At 47.0% G+C, this 19,848-nt stretch overlaps 1 protein-coding gene across 1 annotated transcript; it reads right to left on the bottom strand.

Moving 5' to 3' along the window:
* Positions 1-957: 957 nt before the first annotated feature.
* Positions 958-6,251, bottom strand: Cd24 (CD24 molecule). The gene is made up of 2 exons (XM_032888521.1): positions 6,084-6,251; positions 958-2,658 (listed from the first exon to the last, which is right to left on the bottom strand). Exons 1-2 carry the CDS (start codon positions 6,150-6,152, stop codon positions 2,497-2,499), a joined length of 231 nt encoding a protein of 76 aa, XP_032744412.1. The 5' UTR covers positions 6,153-6,251; the 3' UTR covers positions 958-2,496.
* Positions 6,252-19,848: the final 13,597 nt, after the last annotated feature.

Raw genomic sequence — 19,848 nt, 5'->3', positions numbered from 1 at the left:
TATCCTGGAGAGAGGCTACTGTTCATCTAGAGACAAACCATGATTCAATGATCTGAGACAATGAACTGTGCTGACCAGTTTCATGTCAATGTAAGTGGTCCTCAGTTACCCCAACAGCAAACTAGCACACTTCACAGAGGCGGGGCGGGGGCAGGGGGCAATCTGTAGATACAGTTGAAGAGCGCTCTAGTCATCTAAGCTTTAGAGGGCAGACCTGAGGATTCTTGTGGAAATCCACCCAAGGACAGTGGTTTCCAGCCTGCCCTTCCTGGTGGTCCCTGAATCACAGTAGAGATGTTGGGAACCCAAGAATGTGTTTGACGTGTGGAAGAAGCAAGAGGGAGCTTCGTTTAGGAAAAACAAAGTGATGTGTAGACCTCCAGGCAGGTGAGAGAAAGTGGTACCGACTTAGAACGCGCTGTTCATTCTCCCACCACCATCTGCCATTCCGGCATCGGGTCTAAGGTTCAAGGCCGTTGTGGTTTCTTTCTTTCTTTCTTTTTTTTTTTTCTTCTTTTTTTCAGAGCTGGGGACCCCGTACCCAGGGCCTTCTGCTTGCTAGGCAAGTGCTCTACCACTGAGCTAAATCCCCACTATGAGGATGTTGTCCTAAGAGCGCTCCCTGGCAAGACATAGACACCTCTCATCTCAAAGGCGTTCTCCCCGGCCGGCTTCATCAGTCACAGGTACCTTGGTGCACAGCTGGTTCTCAGTCGCTGAGCAAGTAGGTGTGTAGCCTTAAAGGCTCAAAGATGTCATCTAGAGGCAGGTGTGGTGGCACGCCTTTATTCCCAGACTTGGGAGGAAATAAAAGGAATTTCGGAAGGAAACCAAACCTGCTGGCTTTTCAAAACTACGGTGTGTAATGTTCCAGTCAGTAGGACAAGACGTGCCCCCTTCGTAACAGCAATGCCCACCCCCAATTATTGCCCAAGAAACACTTTAGATCCAACAGACTGCTCTTTCAGCCATTTCTTTCTTTTATTTACAGTTTGTGTTCAATGCAAATCAATTCCATAACATGAGAAGTTACTATGAATCAAAGCATAAATACACAAACACAATATACAATCAAATAGATGTACAGCATTCGGGTATGAGGCAAGGGGAGTGTTCATTCACACACACAGTAGCTTCGGGTCTGTGAGGTCTCCTTGTTCCCGGGTAGGTTTCTAAAGACGGAGAAAAAAATGATTCTGGTTATCAAGACTACTGTGACCGTATTAGATCCCAGAATGGGTAAGCATCAGTGTGTGACCATGCGAACAAAAGGATTTTTTTTTTTTTTTTGAGGAAATGTCTGTGTTTTAGAAGGTATGTGTGTATCAAGGAAATTGGAAAAAAAAAAACTTACTGTAGAACCAAACCCCCTCTCAGGCACAGGACCAATGTCAAACTATCTAAAAATATGAACTGATAACCAAAGTATTCCAAACATGGCTATTCCGATCCATGGTTTTGTTTTTCTCTTTAAAAAAAAAAAAAAAGTATTTACAGAAATTGTATAAAAGACTTTGTGAATTCAGTGAGAGCTTCCAGTCCTCACATCCCAAATGCTGGGTTGCATATTTGCCTGTAGAATTTCAAGACTCATAACGTTGGCCTTGCTAACAGACCACGCTTTAAATCGTGAAAAGCCCTCGACATCCGCCAAAATAAAACGCAGCGTTTGGAGATTAGCCGAGATCAACAGAATTCTGCTCTCTGGAGAACCAGCTCACCTAAGTGAACTTGGTACCCGTGGTGAGTGAGAAAAGACACTGGGAAATGCTCTGCCATTGTGACTTTTGAAATCAGATTTATTCAGGGGTGGCTGGATTTGGGGGTGGGTTCCAATCCATCGTTGCCTGGCCCGTGTCAATTACTAACAAAGGTCAAATACAATATGTCAGACCTAAAGCCACAGAAGGAGGGTGTAAAATGTTCCGTTCTGGAGAGAAGAACCAGAGGTCAACGACATGGGACTTCACCTAGAGTTTAGCCTATTAAATTAGTAGTAACAAAACAACACATCGGGGATTTAAAGTAACACCTGGTAGTTCCTTCCAACATACACGGAAATAGCATCAGAGAAGCTTTTGAATACCACCTAACTGCGTTACGGCCTTATAGGTCGAAGGAACCAATGAAAATAATGGACCTCCATTCCACAGCCCATCCTTCTCCCTCTACATCAAACCTACGCCCGATTTCGAGTGAGAGTTTTAAGTGTCCACATTTCTTAAGCCACATTTCGAGCAAATCACGTCAATTTTGGAAGCTTGTCTCCATCTCGGACATAAAACTCCAGCAGATCCCATATTGGCATCTCTCAGCTCTCAAACCCTTCACGCGTCCTTTAAGCCAGTCGAATTTCGGATTCTCAGTGTTTTCTGTTGAGGTAATGGTAACAGCCGATTTGATGTGGACCTGTCTCTTCCTGGTCACATTGGACTTGTGGTTGCCATTCGGGGTGGGTCTAGATGGGGAAGTAGAGACGTTTCTTGGCCTGAGTCTCTAACAGTAGAGATGTAGGAGAGAGAGAGAAAGAGCCAGGAGACCGGCTGTGGACTGCAGGGAGCTACACCCAGATCTGGTGGTAGCATTAGTTGGATTTGGGGCAGCAGAGATATTCTGGTTCCCGGAAAACGGTGCAACCGATGTTTGGTTGCAATAAATCTGGAATACATAAGGAAAGAGAAGTCACAGGTAAATTTTCAGAACCATCCACAGCTAAGCTCCGTTTGCACTCTGTAGTAACATTCAAGCACGTCACAGTCTCTGTGGCTGCAGTAGAGAAAGTCAAACACAGGGTCTTAGGGACACTAAGTACTCAAGCTCCACCCCTGAACTACACTCTCCAGTCCCCCCTCCATCCTGAGACTGCTTTTCCCCCACATTGTTCTCTTAGCCACGTTTTAAATTCTGAATTCTTACTTGGCACCATTCCCACTTGAAATCTCACCAAAACGATACTCTTTAGTTTTAAAACTACCTCCACAGATACCTAAAGAATACAAACAGTAAGGGCAAAAGTCCTTGAAGCCCTATGTGGTGATGTACCACCTCAGCACTGGGAAAGCAGGGGCAGAAGTCACGAGTTCGAGGCCAGCCTTAGCTACATGAGGTCGTCTGTCTCAAAAACAAAGAGTTCTCCGGACCACAGATGCTAAGAGCAAGGGTAACAGTTTCTAGTTCTGCACAGTGTAATAAAGTATCTGCTTAATCTAGTTCCAGTAGTATAGGATTGGCTAGCATTGCAGGCAAGGTTTCCGGTTTCCCTAGACAAGGGGATATTTTAAAGTTACTTAAAATTTTTGATCTTTAAAATACTGTAATTGAGCCAGGTCAGTAGTTCTGATCTGTAACCCTAGCACCAGAGAATGAAACCCGAGAGATCTAGACCTCAAAGCCAGCCTGGGTTTTATGCCTAGACTCTGTCTCAAGAAAATAAAACCTGAGCTGGAGAGATGGCTCAGAGGTTAAGAGCACTGACTGCTTTTCCAGAGGTTCTGAGTTCAAATCCCAGTGACCACATGGTGGCTCACAACCACCTACAATGAGATTTGATTCTGAAAGAAAGAAAGAAAGAAAGATTGATTGATTTACATGTGGTCAAGAATTGTGGCACATGTAAATCCTGACACTTCAGGAGGAGGCAGAGGCAGGCAGGTCTCTCTAAGTTCTGGTCTACCAAAAAAACCCAAAAACCAAAACAAAAAACAAACAAACAAAAAAACAAAACACCAACCCAGTCAGCACTACATAGTTGGATAAGTGGGGCTTATCTCAAAAACAATCAAAACCCTGTATGTGGTGGGGGGTGGGGGTCGTAGGGAATGTGTGTCTGCATACACTTTTGTCAGGTGATTGAGATCTCTGAGTTTGTGGAATCACAGCCCATCCTGGTTGTGCTGAGTCTCTGGCTTCGAACAGCCCGGGAAACATTGCCTTAAGGAAATATCTTAACATTTAAACTTAAAAGCACATATCTGCTCCTTTGAAATCTTGAAATTATAGCCCTTACCAAAACCAAAAAAAATTTGTCTTAAATTGAAAAAGTGGGAACTGCCCACCTAGGGATGCCACTCAGTGGCAGAACATTTGCTAGTAAGCACAGGCTCGGAGGCTAAGAATAACAAGAATTAATTTAATCTGAATTTCAAAAAATACTGGAGAGTCCTTGCTCTACGGCAGAAGGATTTCGGTTAAAACATCCCCACCCCCACCCCCCACGTAAAGACAGGGTTTGGTATTAAATTTCACCAGCTCATTGCCTGGTGACTGGCTAGACTCTGTGGCCGACAAGCGAGGCTTCCTCTTGTGTCCCAGCAACCTAGTGGCATATTCGCCGCTGGTTTTGCAAGCCTTGAAAAGCACAGTCCGGCGAGGCACGTGATACTCTCCTTTGTCATGGAACAAAGGCTGATCCGAGTTTTCAGCCCTCACTGAAAGGAGGGTTTGCCAGGGCTTGCTAGAGCTTCCGATTACAAGTGAGAGGGAGGGCGACGTGGCACCAAGTAAAGAATCTAGCCACAGGTACTTTCGGCCGCCCCTGGATCCCAAGATAAGCCCTCCTGTGTCTGCCTTAGCTCCTTTTGTTCTCCAGTCGTAAGGCCATTAAGCAAATATTGACTCAAGAAATGTACAAATCGTATCCAAAGTAGACTTGCGCACACCAAAATCCTGATCCAGACACTTAGACTTACTGGGGGCCTACTGTGTGTCAAGATAAGACCCTGTCCGATCAGGAAGTGGCATTCCCACAAAAAAAAAAAAAAAAAAGGAAAACCTTAATATGCTAAGTTGTTTAAAACACGGAGCCTGTCCTATGGGTACCCGAAAGTAACCGTTCTTTATTTTTACAAAGAGCTTTTACTACTGCAGGTGACAAAAAAAAAAAAAAAAAAAAACCTAAAAAAAAAAAATAATAATAATAATAGTAATAGTAATAACGGAGCCCAAGGCTCAATCTGTGTCTAGAGGTCCTCTCCAACACCATCAACCAATTTTTACATGTTAATTATTAAATTGGCACTTAACAGTTCTCCACCAAGCTCCCTTGATTTGCTTAACCAACACCTCCCTCTCAACATTTCTATGGGGGAGGGGGCTGAGAAGGGAATCCGGGTGAGACCAACCAGTTTCGGGATGCTGAGCCCCTCCTAAATGGGGGTTCGGGAGGACTGAGAAAGGCCCCGGGGCACAGCCAACCCACAGAGAAGACAATGGGGTACAGTTACCCTGCCTGAGATGGGGAAGACGAAGCGCGCTCCAAGCTCTTGGGCTGCTCTCCCAGGTGAGCCCGGAGCCTGGATCTCTAGGGTCGGAAAATCTGGCGCGCCCAACTTTTCAGGGGCGAAGCCCGAGGGACATCCCTAAGCGAACCGAAGGCTGTGGAAAGCCACTGTCTGCTTCTCCGAGTCCCGCCCTGGTCTCCCAGGCTCAGGTCTCATTCTGGGCGCGCTCCTTCACCCCTTTCGCTAAGGCAGCTAGAGCAGCGCCACCCATGGTGTTGGGGGGTGAGATCTGTACCCGGGACAAATCTAAGAGAGGAAGCGGCTGTGGACTAGGACAAAGCCTGGCGGAGAATCGGGACACTGGAGTCCTGCCCTCCGTCTCTACAGTGCCATTGGGTCTGGGCTGAGATGGGGCCCCTAAGGTGGCCAGGGATGGAGGTGTGGGGTCGCACCGCGGGAGTTTGTGGCGTCGGGAGGTCCCTAGCTTCAGGACTGAGAACCCCGGTGGGAGACAGAGCCACAACCAGGGATTCCTGGGCGATCTCCAAAACAGTTTGGACGGTGGAGAATGGGCGTGTGCCACGCTCCCCCGAAGGGGACCGTCCCCTCTCTTTGTGTGGTTCGCAGGGAGCTCGAAGACCCTCCGTGGGAGGGGAGGGGGCGCTCTCTCTAGGGAGTCCACACCACGAGTTCCCCAAGTCACATAAAATTCTCTCCCTACCCCTGTGCGTGGCCGGAGGTAGGGACTTCACCCCTGCTACACACACACACACACACACACACACACACACACACACACACACACACACACACACGCACTCCCCCAGGACGCGGCCCCACGCCACACCGAGAGCAGGGTCTCACCTGCGTGGGTAGGAGCAGTGCCAGAAGCAGCAACCCCAGCCCTAGCCTGACCACCATCGCTCTGCCCATGTCCGCTCCGTCGGCGCGCGGCGCGACTCTCTGGATGCTCGGTGCGTGGAGATGTGCTCGGCTCGCGCGGGCGCAGGCAAGGTGGGGAGCGCGGCCGGCCGGCGGGACCTTATATACCGGGACAGCCACAATAGCCGTGACGTGCGGCGCCCGCCCACCCGTGCTCTCCTCCTACCCTGCCGCCTCCCCGCCCCCCACCCCCCTGCGCCGCTCTCGCCCCCTCCCCCGCCGCCTGCTCCGAGCCCGCCCGGGTGACTTGGGATGTCCCGAGGCGGCCAGCGCGGCAGGTGGGCGGACGCCCGGGGCTGTGACCCAGCTAGGGTTTCCCGGGGCCGGCAGCGTGCACAGGCGCTGGCGACTCCCACACGGGACCCCGGGCGAGCACACGAACCACACACGCCGCCCGGCCTAAGTTTCCTTTGTTTCCCCGGCCCTGCCATCTTACCCCCCAACACGAAAAGTCGAAGCCGCGGGCGCCGCGCAGACTGCGCGGAGCTCGGGGCTGGGTTTTCTCAAGTGCCCGCTGCAGGGGGGAACTGGGCAGGCTTGGCAGGTCCCTGGGCCGTGGCGCGTGGGGTTGGCGAGCAGACCCGGCGCCGCCTCGCGCTGTCCCTTGGCGGCTGCACCGCAGGGATCGCAGGGACCCCGGACCCCAGCCGTGAGTATGCTCGGCTGGGCGGCCGCCCCTCGCTCGGCTGCTTGCTTTGTGTTTTGAGCTGGTCTAGTGCTGCATTCAGCAGAGCGCACCCGGGCAAACCCCCCGCAGCATCCACCCGGACCTAGGGAACAGCCAACTGCGCACTGCCACGGGGCGGGACACTGAGAGGGACTGAGTTTCGGTCCAAATAATCTCCAGGTTTCTGGGGACGCGCTTGTTCTGCCTTTGGGGCACAGTACTTGCTCAAGCCATTTTCCTCCATAGCTGCCGTGTAAGTCATTTTGACGAACCGATGCAAAAAGAGCAGTCATCGGTCTGCACGTTTTAATGGCATCTTTCTTTGGACCCTCTTCCTTTGTGAGAACTCAAAAGCAAATTTGAAAATTATTTAGTGGTGGAATATTTTTAAATTTTAATCACAGGGTTCAGGACCTTCCTATTTAAAGTGTAGCCCACGTGTTTTGCGGACCGTAAAAAGCCAAACAAAACAAACCTAGCAACGGTGGAAATTTGTTTAAATTTCAATTTTTTGCAGAACAGCCTCGTAAAAGCAGAGTTTTATGGGAGCAGGCTGACAATGGACTCCGTAGTCGTCGGTTTGTGGCTGCGTTGGCCTGAGCCTTACCGGGGCAGCCACAGCCGCTCAGTAACTTTCCACGTGTGAGATGTGCTTGGACACACAGGAATTTCTGTATAGCGCCAGTGAACTTTCCTGTCTAACAGTTACCACACTGTATAGAAAGGTCATTCTGTGCCCAGCTCCGGTGCTCCTCACCGAGGGTGGCGCCTAATCCCAAGCGCCCGGGTCTTCAGAGCTTCTCCAGGACAGACTAGGGGACTTCTCCTGGTGTTGCTCCAGGTTTTGCCCTCCGATTGTTTTTCTGCCCCTCTCCTCAGTTCTCCATTCTTCCCCCTCCTTCCTCTTACTTCGTCTCCCGCCCCTTTCTTGGTATTAGCTTAAGGAAATGTGCTGGTGAGGTAGCCAACAATACAGCCTCTGGAGCCAGGTATCCTGGCTCAAATGCTGTGAGACTTTTTTTTTTTTTTACTGCGAGCAAAATGCTGGGGCGTCTTCCCCTGTAAAACGGAGCGGACGGTGCTACTGTAGCCGATGAGTTATTGAGTAATTGCTGTACGCCAGCGGTGGTAGTGCTTGCTTGGAATCCAAGCTCTCAGAAGGCACAGGTGGGAAGATCGCTGCAAGTTCAAGGCCAGCCTGGTCTACATGAGCAAGTTCCAGGCTGTCCACGGTTCCAAAGCAAGACCCTGTCTCAAAAACAAACAACAAAGGACTGTTGTGTCTATAAGAGCTCCAGTGCCTGCCTCTGAGCTCTCTGCCTTGGCATCTGCTCCTTGGCGGACGTAGCAGGAAACAGAAGGCATCTACCTTCTCTGTTGACCTCTCTGTGTGACTTGAAACAAGTGGGCCGCAGCCCCAAACTGATGAGGTGTACAGGACTCCTGCCCTCCGCAGAATTCGCAAGGCCCCTTTCCCTATCTGCCCAGAAGGGGCCCTGGAACTTTGTGTTTACAGGATGTTAGCCATTCTGTGCCCAGAGGGGGGTGTCCTGACCTATGACCCAAAGCCTCAAGTATAAGACTCTAGAAGCTCTGCTTCCAGCTGGCTCTGGTGAGCATTCTCCCTTCTCCTCCAGCGTCCCACAGTCTGCTTTTCTCTTAGCCAATGACAGCTCGAGTCGCTACTAAAAGGAACCTTACCACTTACCTCAGTTTTTCTTCAGAAAATGTCCAATTGACATTTTACTAAAAGCTATAGTGTGGAGTGGTTTTGAAACTGCTTGTTCATATATTAATATTAATAAGATCAGTTTTCTTCTTTTTTTTTTTTTTTTCATGAAATTGTCTATGGCGTTCTTTCTTGTTGCTGTTTGACAGTCCCGGGGTAGCTTGGGCTGGCCTTGAACTCTGAATCCTTCTACCTCAGCCTCCAGAAAGATGGGGATTACAGCATTCTGGGCATTTTGGATGATGGTCCTGTCCTGAGTAAAATGTAATGGCAAGACATACAATTCCCCTGTGCTCGATGAAGAGGAAGGCTGGCCACCAGACACATGAATCACTCAAGGGACCCTGGGTCCAGCCTGTTCTTCCAGTTCCTAAGATCCTGTCTGACTCCAGTGAGCTTCCCCGCCTTCCAACACCTAGAGTACAACTCCTGTCAGGGATGCGGCCCTAACAACATTTAGCAGAGCGCTTTCACACAGGACACACCAAGCTGCCTCTGATGGTGCCGTGGCATTATCCTGTGGCCCTTTAATTCATGCACCTTTTCCTCCTGAGCGTCTTTGTATATGGTGTTCCTTTTCTTTTCTTTTCTCTCCCTACCTGTCCCATTTATTTATTATTTACTTTCTTCCTTACTTCCTTACCTATTATTGTTGGGGGTGTGGGGGTTACTTGTGCCCCAGCACACATGCGAAGGTCAGAGGATGTGTTGTCTTTCTACCATGTGGGTTTCAGGATTCGAACTCCAATCATCGGGCTTGATGGTGAGCACCTTCTCCTGTCGAGCCATCTGTGTGGCTGTGTGGCCTGAAATGCCCTTGTGTGGCATTTTGTTTATGCATCTGTAAGGTCAACAACACAGGTGGTGTCTGTATCATTTTTATTCTGAGACACAGAGAAGTTAACAAACTTGGCCACAGCTGCTGAACCAGTTTATGATTGCCACTTCTAAAGTTACAAAGTTTCCTCATCCAGGTTTCTGCTGAAAAGGACAGGAGTCAGGGCGGATGTCGTAGCTCCGTGCTACAAGTGGCCTAGCATGTACAAGGCCCTGGGTTCAGTCCTTGGTATGTGGACATGGGGGCAGGAACGCAGAGACTGTGTCCACCCTCTATATCCTCTTCACCTGGCACTCAATATTAGATAAATGGACTAACATTAAAGAATAAGGTTAATTTGCATTTTGAGTTTTTAAAAATGTCTTTATTTTTAGGAAAGTATGATTAAACACAGAGCTAAATTATTTGACACTTTTAGCGAATGGATGTGAAGATATTAACACAATAAAGGATACTTTCTGGACTTAATTGTGCAGTGACTGAAATAATCACATTTAATTAAAATCTCCCCTTCTATTTAATGATGCTGGTTTTACAACACTGCTTTCTTTCCTATTTCTATGCTGCCCTGAGCTTAGCTAGCATTCAGTTCCTCAGTTTATCTTGGTCTTCAGGCAAGCCTTGTTCCTCCCCTTCACCAGTCCCAAGCCTGGGGGCTGGGGAAGTGACAAAGTGGGTTAGAATTCTGGCTGTGGTCTTAAGTCCCTGCTGAAGTCTGTTTAATCAGCTGGTGGCGTCTCCTGGACACTCGGTGGGGCTGTGCTGCCCTCTGCTGGCCAATTGGATTGTTAACGTTGGTTGTCAAAATAAATAAATGAGATGAAGTATTTTTCATCTGACAAAAATTCATCTGAATTTTGTCCTGAATTTGTGACCGTCGGGAAGTTAGTAACCACGGTGAGTTTCTTTTGGAGTTAGGTAGCTTTTTTTTCTCCTATAGCTTTTTTTTCAATTTCTCCCAGATCTTCAGCTTCACCCAACAAGAAAACAACTGTAAATAGAAAGAGGTCCAGACTATTTTTAGATGCAAATTAAGTAAGGCTGTCCGTAAGGCTGTCCGTGCTGAAGTGCCCCGGTGTGGAGTTATCGCCACTGCTTAAGGGGATTAAATAAAAAGGATCCCTCTTAATGCCTTTGGCCAAAATGTAAGTTCAAAGTTTCAGGAACTGTTGTACTTCGGGGATATGAGGAAAAGCTTTTCAATCGGTGGGAGAGGATGCATCTGTTGGTGTTAACATTGCCTGGCTCCCTCTGGCAAGTCTAATGTTAAATGTAGTCGAAAGATAAACTTGTACAGCCCGGTGGTGGCGGACCCTTTAATCCCAGCCCTTGGGAGGCAGAGGCAGGTGGATCTCTAGTTTGAGGCCAGCCTGGTCAGCAGAGTGAAATTCCAGGACAGCCTGGGCTACACAGAGAAACGCTTGTCTCAAAGCATCAACCGAAATAAAACTGACTTATACAAAGATTGATGTGCAGTGATATTTGCTGTTCGGTAATAGACTGAAAATCACTTAATCATCCAAAACCTGAGACCTAGCTAAAGAAATTAACCCATCTATACCGTTAAATAATATAAAGCCACTAAAGAGTGCAAAAGGACATTATATTCTTTTATATATTACATGTATTATGTGTATATACATATATACTATACGTACATGTATGTGTATGTATTCCATGAAGAAATCTCTGTGGTAAATTCTCAACCTATTTTATTTTTCATGTATTTATTTATTTACTCGGCGAGGGGTCATGTGGATGCAGAGGACAACTTGCGGGAGTCGGGTCTCTTTTCCTGGGGGATCAAACTCAAGGCCATCGGGCCTGAAGCAAGCACCCCAACCTGATGGACTCTAGATGACCCTGTTCTCCCATGGAGTCCATCTTGTGTTACCAGTTACTCCCGGACATGGGGCCTGCCCTGGAGTGTATGTTTTATTGTTTTATGTGAATGGGTGTTTTATCTGCGTGTATGTCTGAGTACTACACGGGTGCAGTGCCCAAGGAAGGCAGAGGGAACCAAATCCCACAGAGCTGGAGATGGCTGTGTGTAGACCTGGATCCTCTGGAAGAGCAGCCAGTGCTCTTAACTGCCGAGCCATCTCTCCAGCCCCTTGCCTGTTCTCTTTCTTCTTCTTCTTCTTCTTCTTCTTCTTCTTCTTCTTCTTCTTCTTCTTCTTCTTCTTCTTCTTCTTCTTCTTCTTCTTCTTCTTCTTCTTCTTCTTCCTCCTCCTCCTCCTCCTCCTCCTCCTCCTCCTCCTCCTCCTCCCTCCTCCTCTCCTCCTCCTCCTCCTTTTCTGTTTTAAACAGGGTCTCATGGACTCTAGCTGGTTCTGACATACAGCTAGAGATGACCCTGAACTTTGTTTGTTTGTTTGTTTTGTTTTCTGAGTGGGATTTTTTTTCCCTATGCACTCAGTGTGCAGTCCAGTCTGACCTTGGACTCACAGAAATCCACCTTCCTTCGCCTCTCACGTGCTAAGAATAAAGGCACGCACCACCACGCTCAGCTCATGATAAATTATTAAGTTTAAAAAAGTAAGATCTGGGGGTTGGGGATTTAGCTCAGTGGTAGAGCGCTTGCCTATGAAGCGCAAGGCCCTGGGTTCGGTCCCCAGCTCTGGAAAAAAAAAAAAAAGTAATATCTGGGGCTGGAGAGATGGCTCAGCGGTTAAGAGCACTGGTTTCTCTGCCAGAGGTCCTGAGTTCAATTCCCAGTGCCCACATGGTGGCTCACAGTCAGTCACTTATAATGGGGTCTGATGCCCTCTTCTTGCACACAGGTATACATGCAGATAGAGATAAATTAAAAAAAAAAAAAGTAAGATCTGGAGTTGAAGAGATGGTTCAGTGGTTCAGATTGCTGGCTGCTCTTCCAGAGGACCCATGTTCAATTTGCAGCACCCACATGGTAGCTCACAATCTTCTGTTACTCCAGGTCATGGGCCTCTGACATCATCCTCCCCATCTCCATGGGCATTGGGCTTACAAGTGGTGCACAGACAATGGATATATAGTCAAAACACCCATACACATCAAAAAATAAAGTTTTTCAATCTTAAAGTACAAGAGTGTTATTCCAACCCTCAGAAGACTGAGGCAGGAGGAGTACCTCGGTGCCAGAATGGGCTACAGACAGAATCCAGGAGTTCATTAGCCAGTCAACCAAGCTGAAATAGCAAGGTTCAGGGCCAGACTCTGGCTCAAGAGAATAATAAGATAAACATTAGCAGGAGAAGAAGATACCTAACCTCTAGCCTCTCCAAAACCTGTATAGACATATAGATGTACAAACTCAAAATAAGATTCTTTTTATGTTGTGGGTTACTCTGCTACTGTTTGTATTCTGATGTTAATTCTGCTTCCTCAAGAGGGGCTGCCCCAACAAGGAGTAGATCACATACTCAGGTGATTTCGTGTAAACCTTCTCCCCATTTTAACTGGACAAGTGGAGGCTAGAGACTATGATTGGGCAGTGGAAGGGAAAGGAGGGGCTGGAGGTTCTAGAAAGTGGGGGGAAAGTAGAAAATGAGAGAGAAAAAAGACAAAGAAAAGAGAGGTTAAAAAAAAAGATAGAACAGAACTGTATGACCTAGAGAAACCACAAATAACAAGAGATCTCATAGCTGGGGAATAGAGTGGGGTAGTGAAAATCTGCCCAATCCAGGCATCAACTTATAAACATTATAACTAAGTTGTGTGGTTTTGCATGGGCATATTGGGGTTGGAGATTTACTGTAACAAACTGGCGCCCAACGTGGGGCTTAGAACCCAACTAACCTGATAAAAGTCTACTGTGTCGTTCCCCGCCCCCCAACCCCAAATAAACAGCTGGGAGATGATCTAAGGCTATAACAATATATAGATTAAAGGCTGACTAGGTCTGAGGGGTCTAAAAATTGGGTCCCTCACCAAGCCCCAGACAGACAGATACAGCCAGGGACAGCACCCCAGCCTGGGTGAATCAGGGTGTCAGATTCCATGAGACAAGGGAGGGACAGGGGACCCTAGAGCACAACTGTCTTAGAGGTAGTTTTCTGGCAGACACAGTGAGCTGATCAGGGCTTCTACACCTGAGGGAGCCTGTATCCCCCAAGTCTACACAGGACACGGACAGCAGACCTGCTCTCCCAATTGTTTGAGATGCAGGCAGCCTGCGACCAGTGCACATGCCGCCAGCTGCCAGCTGCCAGCTGAAACCCAAATAAAAGACAGAGAACAGGCTCAGAAGCACAGAAGCCGTGGGTCTTTTTACAGTCAGTTCCAACATGTGAATAAAAAAATCTGAGAGGACTACAGTGTCCTAAATCAAACAACAGAAAAGGACAAAGGTACAAAAGACTCCAGTTCAGATAATAAAAGTTATAAATTGATGTGTGTGTGTGTGTGTGTATGTGTGTGTGTGTGTGTTTGATACCTAAAGATGAGAAACACGATAAATACCTTTTGGGCTTTATGGGATGACATTTTGAACAGTTCAACGGGGTGGGTTTAAAGGAAATAAATACCTTGTCATTTACTGTTACTACAATATTTATTCTTTCTATTCTCAAAAGACAGGACTCTAGACAAAAATGTGCCTTAAAAGGTGGGGTTAGAAGAAATACTAGGATTAGCTAGATTAGTGCAATAGTAAATCTGCCCAATCTAGACAGATACCTTATAAATATTATAAGTAAGTTATGTGTTTTTGCACAGGTATATTGGGGTTGGATATTTACTACAACATTTTTAAAAGTAGGAGCCACGTTGGATAAAGCCACATTTGATAGAGTGCTTGCTGAGCATGCACACAGCCCTGGATTCAATTCGTCCAGCCATGTATACCTGGTGTGGTCATGCATGCCTGCAGTCCCAACACTGTACAGGGGGAAATAGGAGGATCAGAAGTTCTAGGCCAACTTCAGCTGCACAGTGAATTTGAAGGGAACTTGACTTACATGAAGAGTCGTACAAAGAGGAGATCCATTAGTCTGGCTGCATGCCTTTAATCCTGTTCGGGTTCAGGAATTGCCACACAAACTCTGGTCTCCATTAAATAGGGCTGGTTTATTGATCACATACCCCAAGATTGATCCATCAGGGTCACAGCCTAGACTCGGCTGGACCTTGAACATTTCTCAGGGCCAGATTATAAAGTTAAAAAAAAAAAAAAAAAAACACACAGTGAGCTCATACCCAGTGTGGCAGGGTGGTTGGCTCTGACTCAAGCTATTTTAGCTAGCACAGTTCTAACTGACCTTTATTCTGCTTGGTCCCAAGTAGAACTTATGGTTGTGAAATGTCTTAAGACTTTTCACAAACCTTTTCAAAACAAACCTCAGAATATAGCAGGGTATGTGGTCAGCATGACCCTGCTCCAAGTCAAGCTATCTTCTGTGTCAACAATGCGAACAATATGAAATAACCGGCAGGCATACTACAGCAATGATATGAAATGACTGGCAGGCATGGAACAAAATGGACGTAGCTAGGCGAGAGAGTGGGGCAGGCCTCAACAAATCTCAGCCCTTGGGAGGCAGAGGCAGGCAGATATCCTGAGTTCAAGGCCAGCCTGGTCTACTTAGCAAGTTTCAGGCCAACCAGTGACATAGGGAGACCCAGATGAAAAGGGGAGAACATAAAGAAAAACAGAATTCCTAACAATGAGTAGACTACAGGACATCAAAGGAAAAGTCTTTCCAAAGAGACAGATGCTACAGGTAGTCTTTGCCTCTGAGGGGGAGAATTGGCGGCCAGAGCGCAGGAATGACATTTCTTTGTAACCCAGACTCACCATCACTTATTCACAAAATGCAAAATAATTTGAATAAATTAACAAGCAGTGCATTCTGTGACCTTGGCCTCCCAAACTCACACAAAACACATTTAGAGGAAGCCCACTTTCTCTTCCCTGTGGCTTCAGGATTTCGTTCCCAGCCTGCCTCGGGAGCTCTCTGTGCATCCCTCACTCAGTGGTTCTCAGACAGAAATTCTAGCTTCTCCTATTTCACCCACCTGTCCTGTAACAACTGGAAGACTACATTCCTTCAAGTACCGATGTCTGTCTGTCTCTGTGTGCCTCTCTGTCTGTCTGTCTCTCTGTCTCTGTCTCTGTCTCTGTCTCTGTCTCTCTCTCTCTCTCTCTCTCTCTCACACACACACACACACACACACACACACAGGTTTGTGGTAAAAAAATAAATAAATAAATAAATAAATGAAGAAAAGAACAGGGAACCGAGCTGTAGAAAGAGAGCTCACCCGGCAAACATCAGATGTTATGTGTTGTTCTCCCTGCAGTTTCAGGAATTATAGAGGTTGTGGACGCTTCAGAGAACAGAATCATCCTCGTGGGAAGGCCTGAGCTGGTCATGCTTTCTGATAAAAAAGGTTCTTCCTGCGGCTCCCGCCCAACCTGAGGGCAGGAGGCAGAGTCCAGGCCTAATGGAGATAATTAAGTTCTAAAAATGAAATCCCACTCTCACCTCACAACAGGAATCTGCAGACCTCTCCAGAGTGCAGTGGCACGCGACACTGCAAGTGGAGGCCCGTGATTCTCTGCTCAGTCCCAGGATCCTCTGCTCAGTCCCATGATCCTCTGCTCAGTCCCGTGATCCTCTGCTCAGTCCCGTGATCCTCTGCTCAGTTCCGAACAGCGAAACCCGAAGAGTTTAAGATTCTGTGCGTCTTTTACGCGGCATGGTTCAGTCCTATTTTTACATCCTTCTGTTTTCTTCAGTGTGGAGGCTTTAGTTTGGTGGTTGGTGCACACATTTAGCACATGTGCTCTTGCCACTCACTAAGCTACACCCAAGCTCTTTTCTTGGATTTTATTATTCTGTCGGGGCTAAAGCAACAGCAACTCTTAGGCTGTGAGAGATTAGTGCGGTCTTAAGTAGGCTGGAAAGCTGGATAAAATATTTTTATAACCCAGAGCAATGGCATGTTGAAGGAGATGTTACAGGAACCTGAAACACGACCACATTTCCCATCTGTGTAAAATCCCTTCTAAATCAGTTAACAGGGCTCTTCCAAGATCACACTCAGCATATCTAAAACAGATGCTGACTTACATCTGGTTCTATACAGCATTACCATGTCACTCTAAGAAAAAAGCATTTTGTTCTTCTGGGCCATTAAAATAGGACCAAATACATTTAATTATCTCTGCTGAAGAAGGTGCCTCCATTAAACTTGTACAGAGCCCTGATTTAAAAAATGAAGATTCTTCCCAATGTTCACCTGTCCATTTCATTGCAGGTAAAAGTGACACAGAGGCTGGAGTGACGGCTCAGCAGTTAAGAGCATTGACTGCTCTTTCAAGGACCTGGGTTCAAGTCCTGGTGGCTCATAACCTTCTGTAAGTCCAGTTCCAGGGGATCCAATGCCCTCTTGTGGCTGGCTTCCATCTGCACCAGGAATGCAAGCGGTGCACAGAATGACATCACTCTGGACACAAAAGCAGGAGGATCTTCTTGAGTTCCTTGTCTACAAAATAAGCTTCAGGCCAGTCAAGGCTACATAGTGACACCATGTGGTGGTTTAAATATGCTTGCCCAGGAAGTGGCACCACTTGGAGATGAGGCCTTGGAGTAAGCATGGCACTGTGGATGTGGGCTTTAAGACCTTCATCCTAGCTGTCTGGAAGCCAGTCTCCTAGCAGCCTTCAGATGAAGATGTAGAACTCTCAGCTCCTCCTGCACCATGCCTGTCTGGATGCTGCCATGTTCCCACCTTGACGATACTGGACTGAACCTCTGAACCTGTAAGCCAGCCCCAATTAAATGTTGTCCTTTATAAGAGTTGCCTTAGTCATGGTGTCTGCTCACAGCAGTAAAACTCTAACTAAGACAGACTATTTCAAAACAAAACAAAGCAAAAGTAACAAAAACTCAGACATATATATGTATGCGTGCATATATACATGCAGTGAGCCGTATTGGATTTGGGCCTAGCCGCTTTGTGAATGCATAGCTCAAGGTGGCTACTTGACTCTGGGCTGCATGGCCACAGAGGTTTAACCTTGAATTGACTGCCATACAGACTTGAGATTGTTGAACTAAGAGCCTCTCCCAGGAAGACCCTGGGAGCAATGACAGGATGTTTCAGCCTGAGCAAAACACCGGATGTCCCTGAGCAGATTCCTGAGAAGGGTTCGACCTTTTCAAAGAACATGTCCCCGGAAGACTGTTGCCTCTTTGTTATAGGAGGATATCTTGCAGTATAGTGATTCACCTTATATCCTTGGGCACTTCCCAAACTCCCCCACCCTAAGCTTCAGTTCCTGCTTCATTTCCTGCCTCAGAGCTTTAAATGCTGTACATTCCTCTCAATAAACGAGACCTTGACAACAGAACTCTTGCTTGGTCTCCTTCTTCTCTTCACCCCCATTTTGGCCCACAGGTAGAAAGCCTCTTCGGGACCCTGAATAACTGGGTCCCCGCTGGCGGGGACATATACACACATATACACACAGGTATATGTAAATGTATATGTATAGACTGGGGATACAGCTCACAGTAGAAGTAGAGCCCTTGTTTTGTATGTACAAAGGCCTGAGTTTAGCTCCCAGCATTGTCCAACCCCTCTCTCAGTTCTAGCCCACCCACTAGAGGTAACCAGTAATGACATTTGCTTTTTAGACAGAGTCTTCCTATGTAGCCCAGGCTGGCCTTGAAGCCTAGGCTGGCCTTGAGCTTAATATGATCTGCTGCACATGTGGTGGTCAAAGGACAACTTTCTATAATCAGTTCTCTCCTTTCACCAGTTGGGTTCCAGAAGTCAAACTGAAGTCATCAAGCTTGGTGGCAAATGCCCTTAACCACTGAGCCATCTCTCCGGCCCCTATCTCTATACATTTTTCAAAATACTTCCTGTGACCGGGGCTGGAGAAATGGCTCAGCAGTTAAGTGCACTTGTTGCTTTGAAAAGGAAGGGTTCAATTCCCAGCACCCACATGAGACTCTCAAGTCCAGTCCCAGGAGATATGACACCCTATTCTGACCTCCTCGGGCACTAGACACACGAGTGGTACATAAACATACATGCAGACAAAACACCCATGTACATAAAATTATACCAAGCATAGTGGCATGTGCCTTTAACTGGGACACAGAGGCAGGTGGATTTCTGTGAGTTCAAAGCCAGCCTGGTAAACATAGTGTGTTCCAGGACAGCCAGGGTTATAGAGAGACCCTGGATAGATAGATAGATAGATAGATAGATAGATAGATAGATAGATAGATAGATAGATAGATAGATAAAGAGAAATAGACAGATGAAAATAGAGACAGACAGACAGAGATAGGTAGGTAGAGAGACAGACAGAGATAGAGATATAGAGATAGACCGATAAATGTCCTATGTACAAGACCCAGATTTCAGTCTCTAACATTGAAAAAAATATATGTTTAGGGGCTAGTTAAAGGGGCTTGCTGACAAATCTAGTAACCTGAGTTCAATCTCCCTAGACCACATGGTAAGAGGAGGGAACCAACTCTCCTTAAACTGTCCTCTGACTCCCATGTACGCTGTGTCATAAGCACATGTGTGATAAAAGAACACTTTGAAGGACTGTCTGTGCATGTGGAAAAATGGACTGAGAACTGAGAGCTGAGGTTATGTATTTCATACTTGGCTAGTCCCTAGGCGGTGATCATGCATGCCTTTAACCCCAGCACTCAGGAAGCAAAGGCAGGCAGATCTCTGAGTTCAAATCCAGCCTGGTCTACAGAGTGAGTTCCAGGACAGCCCGGTCTTGGAAAAAAACAAACAACAACAAAAACAAACAAACAAACAAAAAACCCTAAGCGCCCAACAGGTTCCTGCTCTCTTTGAGTTCTGTCCTTACTTCTTTCATTAAGGGACTGCAATGTGTAATAGAAATAAACCCTTTCCTTCCTAAATTGCCTTTGTTCCTGGTCTTTAAGGAAACAACTGAGAGCAAACCAGGATGAGTGTCCTCAGGGACCATCCTGCTATTTAGTTCTGGAAGGCGACCAGAGCAGTGGTCAGAGTCTGTATTGTTTTTGAGGCCACAGAGGCCCCCTTGATGAACAGCTAGCTCACGGTCCTCACGTGACACCAGGATTTATTTTCTTTTAAAAAAATTATATTTACCTTTTAAATTTTATTTATTTATGTATGAGTTTGTGGGCCTTCGTACTGGAGGCCTTCCGCTGAGATCTCTGGTCCGCCTAGGTGTGTGGGTTCAGGTGAAGGGGAGAGAACTCTGGCAGGGAGGGGGGATGCCTTCTGCTGCTGCCAGAGGAAGTCTGGTGAGGGGTGCAGGGGAACTTCTGGCAGAAAGTTCTTTGGGAGAGCATGTCTCTTCCCCAAGTGGAGGTGTTACAGCTCTTAAAACAAAAGCTCTCAGATGACGGGGTAGTTCTCGAACACCTTTAATCCTTCTGGATAGGATTCTTATATACTGTTTTGGGGTGAATGAGAGTCTGACAGCAGGTACTTCCTA

This window comes from Rattus rattus, chromosome 18, assembly GCF_011064425.1.
Source record: "Rattus rattus isolate New Zealand chromosome 18, Rrattus_CSIRO_v1, whole genome shotgun sequence".
Classification (NCBI taxonomy): domain Eukaryota; kingdom Metazoa; phylum Chordata; class Mammalia; order Rodentia; family Muridae; genus Rattus; species Rattus rattus.
This window is presented reverse-complemented; position numbering and strand designations above follow the sequence as displayed.

Excerpts from the sequence above, each read along its gene's own strand:
- Cd24 (XM_032888521.1), bottom strand. The coding sequence starts at position 6,152 with ATGGGCAGAGCGATGGTGGTCAGGCTAGGGCTGGGGTTGCTGCTTCTG. Across the intron at positions 2,659-6,083 it reads CACTGCTCCTACCCACGCAG|ATTTATTGCAACCAAACATC; the intron begins GTGAGACCCTGC and ends TATGTATTCCAG.